General features: G+C 40.0%; 1 protein-coding gene and 1 long non-coding RNA gene across 6 annotated transcripts in view; both read left to right on the forward strand.

Moving 5' to 3' along the window:
- The first annotated feature begins 402 nt into the window (after window positions 1-402).
- MACROH2A1 (macroH2A.1 histone) overlaps window positions 403-16825 on the forward strand; it is a 46736-nt gene continuing 30313 nt past the window's right edge. For 4 of the 5 annotated variants that reach the window (XM_065848724.2, XM_065848727.2, XM_065848726.2 and 1 more), the window contains exons 1-2: window positions 403-545; window positions 8681-8881. In XM_065848724.2, the coding sequence (XP_065704796.1) occupies window positions 8710-8881 (172 nt within the window). In that variant the 5' untranslated portion in view covers window positions 403-545; window positions 8681-8709. Of the gene's footprint in view, window positions 546-3722; window positions 3789-8680; window positions 8882-16825 lie in introns of all 5 variants that reach the window. The other variant, XM_065848725.2, reaches the window with a different exon arrangement.
- LOC139829110 (uncharacterized) lies at window positions 8899-12239 on the forward strand. Its single transcript, XR_011741376.1, has 2 exons — window positions 8899-10830; window positions 12087-12239. It is a non-coding gene; the product is annotated as an uncharacterized lncRNA (long non-coding RNA).

The following is a 16825-nucleotide window of genomic DNA, read 5'->3' on the forward strand; positions in this document are numbered from 1 at the left end:
GCCCCTGCTTTGTCCTCCCCACTCGAGGAGCTAAGGCGTTTGCAGACAATGGCAGGGCACGTCGCAGGGAGAGGGGGGCCGGGAGCAGCTGTGGAGAACGCAGCGCCAAGGCCCAGCCCCACACAGGGACGCGGCTTTTCACCAACCGGGCCGGGCTCCCGCATGGCAGCCAGCTGCCGCGGGGGAAACCGAGGGGGCGGCCGCTGACGCGGGAGGCTCCGCAGCGGTGCCAGGCGGAGGGGGCGGCAGAGAGCGGGCTCCGGGGCGCCGCTTCGGCGAGGCCCCGCGGGGAGCGAGTGGCGGCAGCGGCCCGTGCGGCGAGCGCGAGGCTGCCGCCACGCCGCCGTGAGGGGCGGGGCCACGCGGGGAGGTGGACGCGCGTGGGGAGGGGGGGAGGAGGGATGTGACGCGAGGGCGCGCGGGGCATTGTGGGAGTTCGCCGCCAGCCCCTCCAGCCGTTACCGTTGGCCCCCGCGGAGGCAGCGGCTGTGGGAGCGGGGCCGCCGCCGGCCCACGGGAGACATCTTGCCGCCGGAGGCCGGGCTGTAAGTCGCTGCCGCGGGGTGCCCGCCTCACGCACGGCCGCCCGCTGTGTGGGGAAAGGGGGCGGCGGGGTCGCTGAGGGGCTGTGCCGCGGCGGGTGGTACTGGGCCGGGGGCAGCGAGCCGGCCGGGGTGGGCTGTGAGGAAGCTGGGTTCTTAGTACCATCACACCCCCGCCCACCCCTTCCCTGAGGAAAACCGGGGGCCCGGGCCGCGCCGGGCGGTCTGTCGGTTCAGCCTCTTCTCGTTGTGCCTCGGGTGAAGCCTGGAGATCCACCCGCTCCCGGGGAAATGGTGGCAGCGGGGTTTTATTTCTATTGAATCTACATCTGGGCTCTGGCGGGGAGGCTGGAAGGGGTCCAGCCGGCGCCCCGCAGACGCGCACCCCGCACGGTGATTCCGAGGGACGGCTGTGTCGAGTCGCGGTTGCTCCTTTATGCACTCGCACGGACTCTTCTTTTTTTTTATTATTATTATTTTTATTTTTTTCCCTTCTGTGTATTTTTTTTTTCCTTTTTCCCACCTCGGGTCGTCGGGCAGGAGAAGAAGATAATCTAGAGAGACTGCAAAAAGCGCAAGCGAGAAGCAGCAGAGCGTGTTTTCAGTGCGTTTCACTTTGAGATGAAGAAACCGTGGCATAAAAGTTACCTGCCACATGGGAGTGACTTAATTAAAAAAAAAAAAAAAAAGGCACTTTTAAACCTGTAAGCAAAGAAGCAAAGGCTTCCAAGAGTGGTAAAAATAAATGTTCAGCTAGAAATGCATCTTATTCTTTTAGAACTGTCACTTCGTGTATAGCCTGCAATATGTCTGCCTGCAGGATTTGAGCAACCCGTACAGACTGTCTCTGGGTGTGGGTGTTTCTCACGGGGGACTGGGAGTACTGCAAGATGCAGGTGAATGCAGGTTCCTAAGACTCAGTGTGAGGTCTATCACAGGAGTCCCCAGATTTAGACCGAAGACTGACATGTTTGTGAATGTAGGAGACAGTCAGGGGAGCAAACTGTTTCTGTAACTTGCGTTTTTCTATAATCCTTTTGTTTCCTCTGTAATCTTTAAGTTGCAGAAGGCCCATGAAATTGCATCTGAAGCCAGCACTTGGAACCACCTCATATGCGAGTAGGCTAGTGTAAAACTGAGGTTGCTTCATTTATGCTGATGGGAGGAGACTGTTTGTTGAAATGTATTTGGATGAGGCTTGTTATTTATCTCTTGACCATACAAATGAACGACCATTTTTTACCCAGGACTGTGTGTGGCTGTCACTTAGCAACAGGTCTATAGGGAACTTTGCAGATCCACTGCTTCCCTCATTCCTAAGAGCAGAAGAAATGAATGAGCTAAGGAGCAAGTGAGCAGTTAATAAAAACAAGACCCAGGTTCTCAGGCACAACCCAGAGTTAAAAGATTTAGGTGGGAACAAGGCAATTACAGTTACTTTGAAAAATATATTTTAATGTCATGGGATATGGGAGATCCTATATCAAATGGTCTCTAGAAAACTACCCAATGTGTTCTGTTTGTTTAAGTGTTCTGAAAGAAAGGAATTGCATTATTGTTTACTTAGTAATGGCTGCACGTCATTTTGCTGTGTTATGTGTCATAACCTCTCACACTGAAATCTTCTAGGCCTTCTGGGTTCCTGAAAAGTAACTTTGTTTTGTTTTGTGCAAGGCATACCCTTCTGATTGCCAGTAAAGCCAAATGTTGACAGTATAGATTAAACTATAACTGATCTAAAAACTAGTAGTAAGATTAGAGTTTGGCCTAATGACAGTAATATAGGAAGAGTGCTTAAGCACTGCTTATTTTTAGATCAACATTAGCAAAAAGAAAAATTCACTGCTGCAAACTTAGTCTTAAAAGAAATCAGTATGTTTGAATTTGCCTTTAGGCGGTTGCCTGATTCTGCAGGTAAAATCCAATACACAGCAATGAGCTTTGATTCTCTTGATAAGGTAGGTGATATAGTCATATTCCTGAAGAATGGTCAAAATCTTGTTCTCTCGAAGAAATTCAAAACTATTTTTGTACAGCTCTGTCAGCCAGGATCAAGGCCTGTTGTCTGATCTGCATAGAAGGTGGTCCTGCACAAACAAGGTTATAAAGTAGAGATGAAGGAGCAAGAATCTAGAATTGATGCCACAAGAGGAGAAAAAGAGTCTCGAGAGACCTTTGGAAGAGGGACTTGACCCAGTGGGCAATGCAGCAAGTTTTATGTTTTGGCAGCTTAGTGCTTCCTAGAGGTAAAATGGGAAAAGAAACATGCAGTGTCTGTGGAAGGAACACAGTGCTTGCTTGCTTCTCAGGGAAAGAGGCTGTAGACACAGAAAGAGTTACAGTTCCTTACCCAGACCAGTCCTAAAGAGAGGGTAGGTAGGATTCATCTCTTGGTCCTTGCTCCAGAAGGCATGAAGCTGGAATCGTGCCATTCATGGCCTTCTCAGTGGGTTGAGTTCTTGCACTCCCTTCCCTCAGCAGTATAGCATCTATCACAGATTTCCGTCTGCATCTGGATTTTGCCTTGGAAACATCCACATGAATTCTTGATTGCATTTTTGCTTTCTTCCACAAATATCAAGGGGCAAAAAAAGTTTTCAAAATGTTCTTCACAGCAGTTTTTCTGAACACTGAGTTTGTAAATGGTCCAATGATTTAAGGTCCTGTGTCAGATTTACCAAGTATACTAAAGCTGTAATGCACAAATGGGCTTGATTTCATGCTAGTACTCCCAGCAGTGGTCAGTGAAGACAATTGTATTTACGTTTTCCTGACTATTGGTGGCAGGATGCCCAGCCGAAACCATCCTTGTGCTCCCAGTGCTGTTAATAGTGGAGGTTTGCACATTGAGGGGATGTTTGTTTCAGGGTTTCAGACCCACTGTGGGTGGGAGAGACTTTTGCTTGTTGAATACCATTGTGCAACAATGTTTTGTTTTGCACACAGATTTTGTGAAAATGTTATTCCTCTTTTTCCCATTCTTTGCATTATCACTGTGGGGATTTTAGTCTTCTTAATCTTCAATAGGAAATACACCTATTGGGCATTCCTAGATGAGGAATGTTCTCTCAGTTTTCCAAGGGAAAATTCATGTATGTATGGTGCTGCCTTTTCAGATGAGAAATTAGCATAGTACTGTAATGGCTGTTTCATAACCAGTTTTATTCCTCTCTGTTTCAGACCACGAAGAGTTACTGCTTTGATAAAGCATTTAAGCTAGAATTTGAAATTGCGTCAGATCAAACGGTAACTGATTAGCTCTTATTGCTGTTGCACTGAGGAACCACAGTCACAGACTGAGATGTTGTTGTGCTAGGCAAGTAATAGTAGAGACCATTTTATAGCGAATCTGTAAACAGTGCATTTTATAAATATGCCAGACTAGTTTGTGAATAGCCGAGAACAGAGCAAGTTAGTTGTCAAAGTGAATTCAAATGCACCTTTTCAGAAAGAGTTCAGTGAGTGGCTATTATTGTAGTACATAAGTAGGTTTAAGAGAGAATGACAGCACCTACATTGTTAATCTTTCGAAACAATGGAAAGAAAATAGCGTTGCAGTTAATATCTTGTGATACAAAAATGAACTTTCCAGCTTAGTCTTTGTACTGGAAAGAAGAGAAAAATAATTACTAAATCTTAGTATTTATCCTGGTGTAGTAATGATCTCCTGATGTTATAACATAGATCTAAATTTAATCATCTGTTTGCCGAGTGCAGTTAATACACCAATGTAAACCTATGATCAGAACAGTCCCTGCCTGACAGCAGTAGCATACATAGTAATTTGTGAAGTCGTTAAGAACCAGTACCTGAAAACTATTAATAGCAGGGGCTTTTATTACTACTGTTTGACGAAAGTGTCAAACTGACTGAGCTAATGAAGTACTGGTATTTGGAAATTAAGTATCACTTTACCAGGATGTGCAGGCTGTACTTTCAGAATTGTGTGATGTTAAACCTTTCAGGAAAAATGATGCCTATGTGCATTACAGGAAGATGGTATTTGAAAGTGTGATTTAGCAGAGGATCTATCTTCACACAGAAAAATATGGCTAACCAGATTTACTACAGGCAATTTCAAATAGAAAAATATTAGTTATGCTGATTTCATTGCTACACCTTAATATTGTATTTTTCTTAGAAAAAGTATTTATGGCTTGCAAAGATGTGACAACAGAGGAGCCTTGTAGCTTGAATCTTTGCTATGAGCCCAAATAATATACCATCAAATTCTCATTTCTGTGACTTTTGAGATCTTAGAAAGCAGTACGAATCTTGCTACAGGCTTTAAGGGGTTTTCACAGAGCTGTGAATCAGGTGCTAAATTCTGCAACTAGGGCAATCTGTGTCCAAGCACAGCAGAGCCACTGAAGAATATAGCGTTAAATTGGATTCGATGTCGAAGGTGAACTTATCTAAGTTGGCTTCTCAGTGATATCCCCTGATTATCACAGTGATAATTTTTGGAACTGTCACATTGAAACTAGATCATTTGATTGTCAGATCTTTGAAGACTTTGCAATGTATTTGATAAGCTTCTTAGTAATTCCATTGCAAAGACAAAGGAAAGGAGTGCTCCACTGACTGTGATTGTTGGGTTTTTTTTTTAATTACCCTGCTCAAATCTTGTCTGGACTATGGCACATGTGATAAGATTCCCTTTGATTGCTGGTTAGCAGTGACTCAGCAAACAGCTCTGGTTCATTAATGTTGGCAGCATTCCAGCATTTCTGGTGTTACAAAGATAAACCATTTGAGAACATGTAAGGCATGCAGTTTTCTTGGTTTTTTGATGTTGCCATGCTCTTTACATTTAACTTCAGTCTTTTCTTCTTCTTTTGCTGGCTGTTGCAAGTGAAATCTCTTTCCATTCTCTTTTGCTGTGGAGAACTAGAAGTAGAGAAGAGACTTTGCGAGCTCATTGCACCATCCCTCAGCTCAAAGACAGGACAAACAGGTTCTGCAGAGTAATGGTCCTGAATCTGCAATTAAGCCAGGAAAAGGTCTTCCATGCCAGGCTTTCTTTTTCTCCTTCCAAATTACGTGGTTTGCAAAATCAAAAGTGGTACTTGAAACCTAATTGGAATTTCCCTCCCTCCACCCTCAACATATAAAGGTACAGTGATTTACTACATGTTGTAGGAATAGGGTTTGTAGGAATGTCTGTAGGAATGGAAGCTCTGAAACTCATCTCTATGGTATTTCACCTTTAATCCCAAAAGCTGAAGAAGTTCTTGCTTTTTTTCAATATGCAAGCCCCTCACCTTTCTGGTTCAGGCAAAATTTTTCCTCACAAATAAAGTTACAGCTAGAAAGCTTTTTAATGTACAGTATGAGAGGATCAGGTGGATTGTGAAGATAGGTCCAGGGTTATCTTAAATATTAATGAGAGAAATGTGACCAGGAGTATAAAATGAAGGGGGGAATTAACCTGTGGAATTTGCAGAAGTGATTAAATAAGCTTATTAAGACAGGAAAAAAGATACCATTTTATATATGGGTAGGTGTTAGCTGCAGATGACAGGAGGCTTGGAGGTATTAAGTAGAAAATAGTAGAACATCTGAACACTAGATGAAAGAGGTTGGAAAGTAACAGCGAAGTGTTTTGCTCAAGGATAATGTACGAGAGGTTGGTTCAGCATGACTGATGAGAATTGACAGGATGTTAGCAAAAAACTTAGCATCACTTTGCACAGGTGAAGTGTATTCAGAGACAGTGGTGTACAGTGCCCATTTGTTTCAATATATGAAGGAACCACTTCCTCTCTCTATGATTAGTCCTTTTCTTGGAACTGAAAATGAAAGGGCAGTGAGTGTTCTTTCTTCTCTTTCTGTTACCAGCTACAGCATGGCCATCTGTGTGTGTCTTCCACTGGGATTTTTAGTTTGGGTGAGCTGTATTTACTCCAGCTCCTTCACAGCCTCTTTGGCAGAAGTTCTGTATTGATACATACTTTACTCAGACTTCGATCCAAGTGGTACAGCAGCTGATGGCTCCATGACACTCTCCAAAAAAAAAAACCAAAACACAAACCCAAAAGAAACAACATCAGGAAAAAAGGATTTCCATATTCTCTTCCGGCTATTCTGACTATCCCATAAACTCATAAGCCAAATCTGCTTAAGGCTTGCAGATTTTCCCTAGAAAAAATGTTTTTCATCATTCGCCTATTGTTTAAAATACAAAGGAATTATGAGGGAAGGTAGAAACACTGGTATTTCTCATGCCTGCTTTCCTAGGTGTTTGGTTCAGTGAATTTCTTAACATTTGTGAGATTAAACAGTTGTAGTATTTATGAAAATGGATTATGAACTATGAAAATAATTTCTGGCAGAAAGTCCATAGCCAACTCAAAGGCACACCCAGCCTTCCTTCAGACAAAGCCAGAGCTAAGTTGATGACAAAATGCAATTAAATAGAAAGCTTTTGAAATCAGTTGTGAACTCCGGTTAGGCAGTTTCTCCAGGCAAGAAAATTGACTTCTGTCCTCTTCTTAGCAGAATAATAGTTGTTATAGAGCTGAGTTCACAGCAGAGGAAGGGGGAAGGAGCTCTTTTGATGGCTTCCCTCTTCCAAAGCTTTCTGTTTTTTGACATGAGTTTAGTAAATACAGTGTGACTTTCATCTGAACTTAGTAAAATGAGATTATTTAATTTACCTTTAACAAGCAGTAAGCTCTTTGCATTTATTTTACTTAATGTGCTGTACAAGTATCGACTGCTTGATGAATGGAGTGTGGTAGTCGAAAGGAAATATTTGATACTCATGTTTCTTTAGTTATCCTCAGTGGTCTTCATTTGATAGTTATGTAGTCTGAATCTCAGTGACTCATAGAGACTTAAAAGACTGCAGGACATGTCAGCACAGAACAGAAGTTGCAAAACTTAGAAATCAGCTTGGTGAATCTGTTTTGCCTAATTCTGAGCTCGACTAATCATTGTGGATTCAGATGTATGGCAAATACAGTTAGGTTCATAAGAATGGAATTCAGAATAAACAAGAGGAAAAAAAAAAAGGGAAACAGAACTGGTGTGATGGGAAAGGAGGTTTAAAGAGGCTTCATTGTGGAGTGTATAAATGCACCAGTGAATTTGCATTTGTGTCAGTTAGGATTTGTGCAACAAGGAAAGCACTAGGATATTGAGAGGTGTGTGTGTCACTGGCGTGTGCAGCCGGTTTCCCTGGAGGTCAGACATGCGGGAGGGAGGGAGGGGGATATGGGGACAGTCTCCTTTCCTTAGAGTTAATTTCAAAACCCAGTGCACTGCCTAAACCTTCAAAGATGCCTTGAGAGCCTGCAAAGCCTCCAACTCTTTGGATTTGTCAGCTTCTATTTACAGCCTGAGCAGAAATCAGAGAGAGAAAAAAATATGTTTGACAGCTGTATCAGCGGTAGGTTTCTTCACTGAGATAAACCAAGATACAGTTGTCAGATATCTCCTGGGTGTTCAGACCACTGTTACATTAAGGAGAGGTGGCAGATTGAAGTTCATCACATTTCTAGAGGGCGTGTTGAAGCAGTACAGTCTTTGATGTTGAGATAGCTGGTTTGTGATACATTCAAATCTCAAGGGGTTCATTTCAAATCTTTCTAAAAATAGAACATTTAGTGTACAGGAGGTGTATTTTGCCATGCGTAGACGTTTGTTCTGTAAATTCACACATGCTTGAAGATCTAGTTCTTTAAAGAAGGTGAATGCACTTTATGAAGCTTTTAGTGGATGCCGTTTTTCCTAGTTAGGAGCATAGTTATTTGTGTTACAGTCCTACCACAGTCGTTCAAATGCCCAGTCAAGAGTTTTTCCGAGAGAGCAGAGGGATGTGTCAGTCTCCTTGCAGGAAGCATTCTCTACTTTAATGCGGCAGCTCTATTTCACATCAGGTAGTTATCACACTTAGTTCCGTTAATGGTACTGAATTTCATCTGGTAGGAATTTCAGAAATGTAATTCCAAAGCAGATTTAATGTATCTAAAAAGATGACGTCTGTATGTTTTAAGCACCCTAATGCATTGCCTACCCCAAAATACTGATCTGTCTTAAAATACAGTATATGGTGTTATGGCATCAGTCCTTATCAATAACTTTGATAATCTGTTGGGTTTTGTTTGTTTGTTTGTTTTCTCTTTGATATATAGAGTGCTGTTCCAGACCCAGTGCAGACAAAATGTCCAGCAGGGGTGGAAAGAAGAAGTCAACCAAGACTTCCCGCTCCGCGAAGGCTGGGGTCATATTTCCTGTTGGAAGAATGCTACGTTACATTAAGAAAGGCCACCCGAAGTACAGAATTGGTGTTGGTGCTCCTGTGTACATGGCTGCCGTACTGGAATATCTGACTGGTAGGTTTTGCTGAACAGTGTGGAATAGCAGCAGTGAAAGTAATAATACAAACTGAATTTGCACAGGAAAAAAAAAAAAAGGAGAAAGATCCTCTGATTTATAGATGATTAAAAAAGTTATAGCTGAAATAAGTGCTATGCTGATCACACATCTAAGCCAAAATCAAGGTACCTCCACCTCTGCTTTGCAGCTTTGATGGCTTTTGTGCATTCCAGCACTGGGTTTGCTTTGACCTGCTGTAAACACACTTTTTCCAAGTAGGCAGGCAGAAGAATTCCTACTAACCTCAATGCGTATGGACTGAGCCTTTTGTCTTGCAGTTCTGCCTGCTCCAGTTTTGTGCTTTATGGCTTTATTTGGGTTCTAATTGTCTGTTAAGCATATACATTCCTTTTAGAGAGCTTCTCAGTGTTTACACAGGGCTGAGATTGCTTACAGTGTTGTTTAAACGTTTTTGTTCAATTTGCAGATTAGTTTTGAGACTGTGTATGTTGTGTGCAATTTGTTTGGTTGAGTCTGTGTATAAACACACACGCTGTTCATCTGCCCCAGATCAACATAGCTGATTTCCTTACATTTGTCATGCTTTCTCTGTTCCCCTCATCACATCAGAATGAGAACACCTTAAATAATTATCTCATCCTCAGAGTACCTTCTTGGAGGACAGAAGTGTTATTTTTCCTCCATTTAGAAAGAAGTTTCAAAGGAAGAAAATGCTTTGCCCAAAGACAAACCAGACATGCAAGTAAAGAACATTACATAGCGGTTTTCCTCTCAAGTGAGATCCAAAATATTGCAAGTTTACCCCACAAGCAGCACTACAAAAGTAGTCTTCTCATGGAAAATAAACCCCAGCTATAATAGCATCAACATACGGGCTTTTCACAATATTGTTTTACTTAATATTTTTTTAAAAATAGATAAGAATAAACTACCAGTTCAGCCACATTCGCCGGACTAACTTACAAACATATACCGGTAGGCTGGGGATCTAGGAGAAAGGGCAAGTGCTAGAGGGATTAGTGTGGGGAAACAGGTTCTATTAGCATGACTAAGGAAAAGCTTGCATTGGATCTCATTTCTCTTAGTAGCGTTTCTTTTTACAATGCATCTGCTAATGTCTGTGTTCTGGTTCCAGCAGGTGTGAGTGTTTCAAGGGACAGTAGTCTTTAAGCAATAATGGTGAGCTGAGTCTCCCAGGAAGAGATACAGTTCATTCCTTCTTTGACTTAAGTACAAAGTAGCAAAGCATGTGGTTTAACTTTGCTGAGAGTATTTAAAACCCAAGTGACCTAACTGTTGAGACAATTTTAGATACACGGTGAAATGAATATTGACTTTGAAGAACAGAAATAGGCTGTTTTTTTTTTTTTTTTCTGTAGAGTCTCTTCTTCCTCTAAAGATGGAGGTCGGTAAAATTAGAGAATAATTAATAGAGTGGCTGTTTTCTGTAAAGTATTCATATTACATAATTTTTCTCAGCCAATAAATATCACTTTTTAATCTTCACTTGTTCATGTTCATAGTTGTCTTTATTTGGGCCTTTTCTTTAAAAGAATGCTTTTAAACTTCATAGATGGTGCTAAAAAATGAATGTTTTCTTCAGATAGGTTCCTGCTTACATCAATAACAACTCACATAAAATTCTTCTTAAGGTGAAGGGTGCTTTGAATGCTGCCCTTTTAAAGAAAAAGAACAATAGCACATGAGCTTAAGGCACTGCTAATGAGCAGCACATGTTATTGGTTAAATGTTTGATTTAAAACGTTTACTGAGGCAGTGATGCTTTAGGCAGCTAAAAATAGGCTGAGGAAATAAAGGTGTTTCTTTAACTGCTGTGCATCCTGGGAAACTGAGGAGATTAACAATGACAAAAAATTGCACACATTGCTTCTTTAGAAAGAAGAAAAATGGAGGAGGGAAGGAGACCAGGAGACCTGAAAGAAAAGTACCTGCTTTTTTCTTACTTTAAATATTTTTAATCTGCGAGTATGTTTGTTTGTTTTCCCTCTGAAGGCTAGGTAGATAGTTCTAACATCCTGTATCTTGGGATTTTCTTTCATTCTTATACATAGCTGCATCTCAGAAGCACAGATACTCTTTCCTTACTGAGTTAGTGATAGTTTTATGTTTTATGACTGTTTCAGTCTGGTGGGGGTTTTTTTCTCATTCTCTTTCTGTAAGTTTTTCACACCCTATATAGTGTAATTCTTTATCCTTTTAATGCTCAGTATGTTTTCTGAACTTAAGGTCATTCATCTTTTTGCAGTATGATTCAACAACACTTCCTTGAAATGGGATGCCTGGAGATTTTGGATGTGTGTTCTTTTTACTTCTTGGCAGTTATTGCTTTACAAACCAGAGAAATGCTGACTTTTCTCCAGGAGAGTTTTTAAAGATGCTCATGTCGGCATATGATCTGAGACTAAATCAAAGCATTTCAGCCATTTCAAAATAAAAGCAGGAATGTGACATAACAGGAAGGAGACCATGTGAAGTGGCATGCTAGTAAGTTGGCTAAATCAAAAAAGCAATCCTGTGCATCCAGGAAGGAGAGAAAAATGTAAAATATCAAAAGCAGTTGCAGGAAAGAACTTCAGAAAAGACTAGGAGGGGAAATGAGAGAGACGTGACCTAATAGAAAGAAACCTACTAAGGTTTGAAAACTAGTTCATGTGTGTGCGGAATATGGCACTGACTTTAATCCTTTAGAAGATGAGGTGCTAAATTTTGCTGGCCTTTGCTAAAGTTTAACTCTGATGTAAATCTGACATTAGCCCATAATATGCGCAGATCTGGGATTTTGGTTTGGTTCAGTTTGAGATTTGAACTTCCATAATGCTTCCAGCTGTTAGACTTGGAGTTCTTCTGAATCCATCTGTAGTTATGACTTTATCTGCTTTATACTCTGAAGGTAACTTACTCTTATGATATATGTAGTGCTACTCATCAAAAAGTAAAATTATGCATTCTATAATTTCTTGTAGTGTATGGGCCTATTTATAATTTAAGCACTTCTTCAGTCTGTGCCCAATGAAGTGTTTTTCAAACTACATTTGTGTTGTTCTTATACTTTTGCATTAGCATGTTTGTACACGGTACAGCTCCGCCAGCAGGAACATGCATTGGTTTAGCACACAGGAATTAGTTGGGCTGCTTCAGTTGCTTTGAACTATAAAACTGCGTGTCTTTGCTGCTTTTCAGTCCCTTGGCTTCAGACAACTTCTTCTACGGGAACTGCCTCGAATACATTTGCCTGTGTTGCCTGTTCTGGTAGCTTTAAAAATAATAAACCTACTGTATTATTAGATGTACAATTTGTCTTCTCGTCTTCAGCTAATAAAGTGTTTTTCCTTATCTTACATTTCAAATATTTGATATATAGAGAGGTTCTACAGTGAATATTATCCTTCTCTTATTTATTTACTGAAGATTCTTGATACCTATGAGTAATATTACAAAATAATTCTCTCATCAGCACACTCAGTGTATGCAGTTTGGTTTCTTAAGCAAGCCAACCTGCTTATTCTTTCCTGCTTTTCATCTAAGGAAATCATGTGTAATGTTCCCTATCAATAGGATGCAAGTGTGTCTGTGTGTGGGTGAATGTGTAGAAAAGTACCTTTGAGTTCTGCTGATATTGAAGCAAGTGGATATACTTCCATTCTGTACTCTGGAGGAAGAGTGTGGGTGCTGAAGAACTCTAATGCATGCTGCTGGTTTCTTTTCTGTGTTTGCAGCAGCACTTAATGCAGTGCTGCCTGTCTTGCAGGGAGTAGTCAGAATATTGGATTAATTTAGGCTTATGCTGTATGACTAATTGTAAGCATTATCAACTGCTTTAAGCTGTCAAGAAGTTCAGTGTTAGTATTTCCTTTTGTCTTTTTTACTTATTGTGGCACTTGTTTTACAATGGTTCATTACTTATTTATCTTCCCTAACGCGTACTTCAGAAAACTACAATCCATTCTTTATTTTCTCTACAAAGTAGTGCATCAGTATCAGTTTACATTAAAAAAAAAAAACAAACAAACAAAAAAACCAACCAAACAAAAAACAAACAAACAAACAAACAAAAAAAAAAAAACAAAACAAAAAAAAACAAACAAACAAACAAAAAAAAAAAAAACAAAAACAAAAAAACCCAAATAGGTCCGTTAGGAGAATAGCCAGAGACTTCATTTGGGCCTTGCAGCTGCTCTGATGAAGTTGTGTGGTTTGTATTTGTCAGAACTGGTCCGGCCATCCAGGTAATCAGGTATGTTCCCTTCAGATGTGTAGCTTGCAAAGTTATAATATAGTCCAAACTTTTTTACTAACTGAAAAAGACACTCCTTTGCCCTCAAAAAATAGAAACCTCTTGAGTATGTTTAAAGGCAGCAAGAACCAGGCCTGCAAGTGATTCTGTTCTTCCTGGCCCCCATCATTTTCCCTATACTGTAAATAATTTTCAATTGCCAAAATGTCATAGCAAATGAGGAGAAGGAGAAGTTTATAAAACAGCAGGAGAACAGAAATACAGAAGAAATGAGACTTTGATTTATGTTTGTTTTGTACATAGTGAAGTAAGGTAGGAGAAAATGTCTGTTTTCTCCATTACGTTTTTTTTTCTCTTACCTGGGTTTTTATTGCCCATTGTGTACTGTTGATTATGTATTTTGTTAAAATCTAAAGCACCTTTAGAAACCACAGTTAGAATTGCATCTGGGGCATTCTGGTGCTTACCCGAGTTTTAGTTTTCAGGCTTTCTGATGTCACCAGAATTCCTTAATGGAGGTTCATGTGCCAGAGCTCAGTTCGTTGCATTTCCATCTTGATTAATTTTCAATGTGGAAAATTTTCTTAAGCCGGTTGCTGATTGGCTGCAGATTGCAAGTCCTTCCCAAATGCAGTAAGTTTAGCTGCTCACTTCGGCTGCTCGCTTTCCAATGTGCAAGCTGATCGACTTGAACTGCTGCTCACCTCTTGTGTTCTCCTTGCTGCTGAAAATTTTTACAGAGTCACAGAGGAGAACAATGATTTGCTCTGTTTGACAAAGCAGATGTACTGCTGAACTTCTGCTTGGAAGCAAAAGGATAGCTCAGAGGTCCACAGTAAAAAAACATTAGGTTAAAAGTAGATTCAAGTTCCAGGCACTCTGAGAATACCATAAATAATGGTCCTTAGGGAGTAATGAAATTTAAGAAGAGAAATAATTGAAAGTATCTTTTTGATACTGTTGAAATGTGCATTCACTACCAAGATACATTTCTTTTATTTAAACAGGCAGCTTTAGAAACACTAATCCTTGTTATGGTGTTGTGGCACACACTGTCCCCCAAAAGAGGTTTAAAATAAATTAGGTGCTTGTCACAATTTAAAATTACTATACTTGCAAGAAGTGCCTCTTTAAACTTAAAACTTTGCGTTGTTATCAACTGAATGACCGGCTCTCTTTCTGAACTTAGAAATGCATGAATTGGTGGAATTTAGTTGATCTTGGAGTTAGAAAAGCTAAGTTGATACAAAATTACTTACCTGATTAGGAACCTAATGTGTACTTAAAGCTACAGAGATCGGACTCGATGAAAACCAATAAAAGCAAAAGCATTTTCTCATAATAAAAGCCATAACAGAGCATACCAATATGTCAGTATATACACTTATTTCTTGAAAATGCTAAATTTTAGTTATATTTTTATATCCTTAGAGCTAGAATTAAATACTTTTAATTCTAGCAACAGTCATTACATGTATTTATTTGGCTAAGTTGCATGACTTCTATAAATTGCTGCTCAATTTAATATTGGTATCACCCTTCATTTTGAAGAATGGAGTTTAAATGAAGTGTAAAACAAAAATATAGCTGATTTTGCTACACATTTTTTCCTACCCTTGTATTTGTTTTGACTTATATCTCTTGTGGAGAACAACAGATGACATCCTTTCCTCAGGTTTTCTCGGACTTGAAGTTCTGACATCAAGTATTGTAAGCATGCTTTTTTCCCTTTTTTCCATAAGGATTATTTAAGAATACCCACTTTCAGATCACACTATATGTTTGGTCTTCAGTCTTTTTTCCAAAGTGCATTTATCCCTGAATTTCTTTCAGGGATGAAATTCCATGTGGATTCTTAGATGCAGTCAGATGAAATACTTCATCCTCAATATAAACTTCATTGGGAAAAATAAATTTATGGGGGTATACAGTGAATTACAATATTTTTAAAACAAACAGGAGGTACTTTTGCTCCAAATCTCGAAAATATCTGTGATGTAGTGAGGCTCGTTACTGCAAGATGTTATGGATACCAAACCATTCTGAATGGTTTCAGAAAACAATTAGACATTTGCATAGAAATAAAACCCACTGGGGGACTAAACACAAAGGTGGCAGTTCTAAGCTGGGAAGCCACTAAGCTGCACATAGCTGGAATCAGAGGGAAAGTTCTGGAAAAAATAGCATTTTAATTTTGCCTGTTCCTTTAATCCTCCTGAGCATCTGCTCTTGGGCACTGGCTGGTGACAGGATATTGGGCTAGATGTATTTTTTTGCTCCAATAGAGTTATAGCTAATCCGTATGCTCACCTACTGCAGAATACACAAAGTAATAGAATTTTTTACATGCTTTGTTCTCCACACATAGATTAAAAAAAAAGTGTTGAACATGCTATATAGTTACTCCTATACTGCTTCTGTAAAGTAATGAGGGAAAATATTTGTAAATGTTTTTCTTCTAAATAATAACAGTTGTATTTGTCTACAGATACTTGTATTTATTATGGTTTCAATTTTTATCTTGATACAAAAGGACTTGATGTTGGGAAAAGGCTTTGAGACAACAGCAATTTAATGTCATAATATTTTCAGTAACAAATATTGAATCCCACTTTCCTCACTGTCAGAGGCAGTATCTAATAAAGCCATTATCACCATCTGCCAGATCACTGAAGTGGGTACACTACAAAAATGAGAGCAGAGCATATAAGGTTTACATCACCTTTGGTCATTGTTTTTGATGGTGACTTGTACGCCTTGCTCCTCTTTGTAGGGGCGGGAGTACGCACACCCTTGACACGCGTTTCCATTTCCTTTTTCAAGCCCAGGTTTTGGAGCCGCTTCAGTAAAATCCAAAGTTTCAATATGAAGTCCTATTGTCTCTTTCTTTTGTTAATAATGCAGTTAATGTTCACTGAGCTTCAGTAGATGATTGGCACCTGCCGCTTCTATAACATTTGGATATGCAAATTCCAAACGTGTGCCTGCAAAGGCCAGAGACTAAGCTAGGACCAGGTGTTAAGACATGAGGAGTCTCCTGCAGACTGTAACAGCCCAGCCAAAGCATACATGCTGCACTTGATCGAGTAACGTCTGGCAGCAGTGATGTTAATCATGTTTGAGTGCATTTCTAAAACATGTAAACTGTTAGGAGTAATGGCAAAGTGTAAACTGCTAGGTAGGGGAAGCTCCACTGTGAAAAAAGGAAAAAGATTAATTTGAGTTGGATCAGGATTCTTTGAGTCAGTGGAGGCTATTGCTTTTTAAATTAGTATCCGGGGTGTGACTGTTGTAACAAATAACATTTGAGCCTAAATTCACTTTCAGGTTTCCCTGAAAAGTAAGCTTACATACCTTTTACAGATTGATAGTAAACCATGACATTTTAAAAATTAGGAAGTTAAATAACATTGGATCTCTTACCAAAAAAAAGAGAAAAACCTGGCGGGGGGGATGTTATTAAAGTGTCAAGAAGAGCTGTAAAGAAGTGTGAGACAGATCAGAAGGCTCTAAGTGGAGGTGGCTTTTGTGGCCTCAACTTGAGTTTTATGTAAACAGCAGCCTGTCATCTGCCTCACAGAAATGCAAAACTTATAATAACTTGGCAAAGTGAACAGTTTCTCCTTTAAGGGGCCCAGTTTTGATACAGCTCAGACACTAAAGACTGAATGGTTTGAGTTTTTTT

Source organism: Patagioenas fasciata, chromosome 14, assembly GCF_037038585.1.
Source record: "Patagioenas fasciata isolate bPatFas1 chromosome 14, bPatFas1.hap1, whole genome shotgun sequence".
Taxonomy (NCBI): Eukaryota; Metazoa; Chordata; class Aves; order Columbiformes; family Columbidae; genus Patagioenas; species Patagioenas fasciata.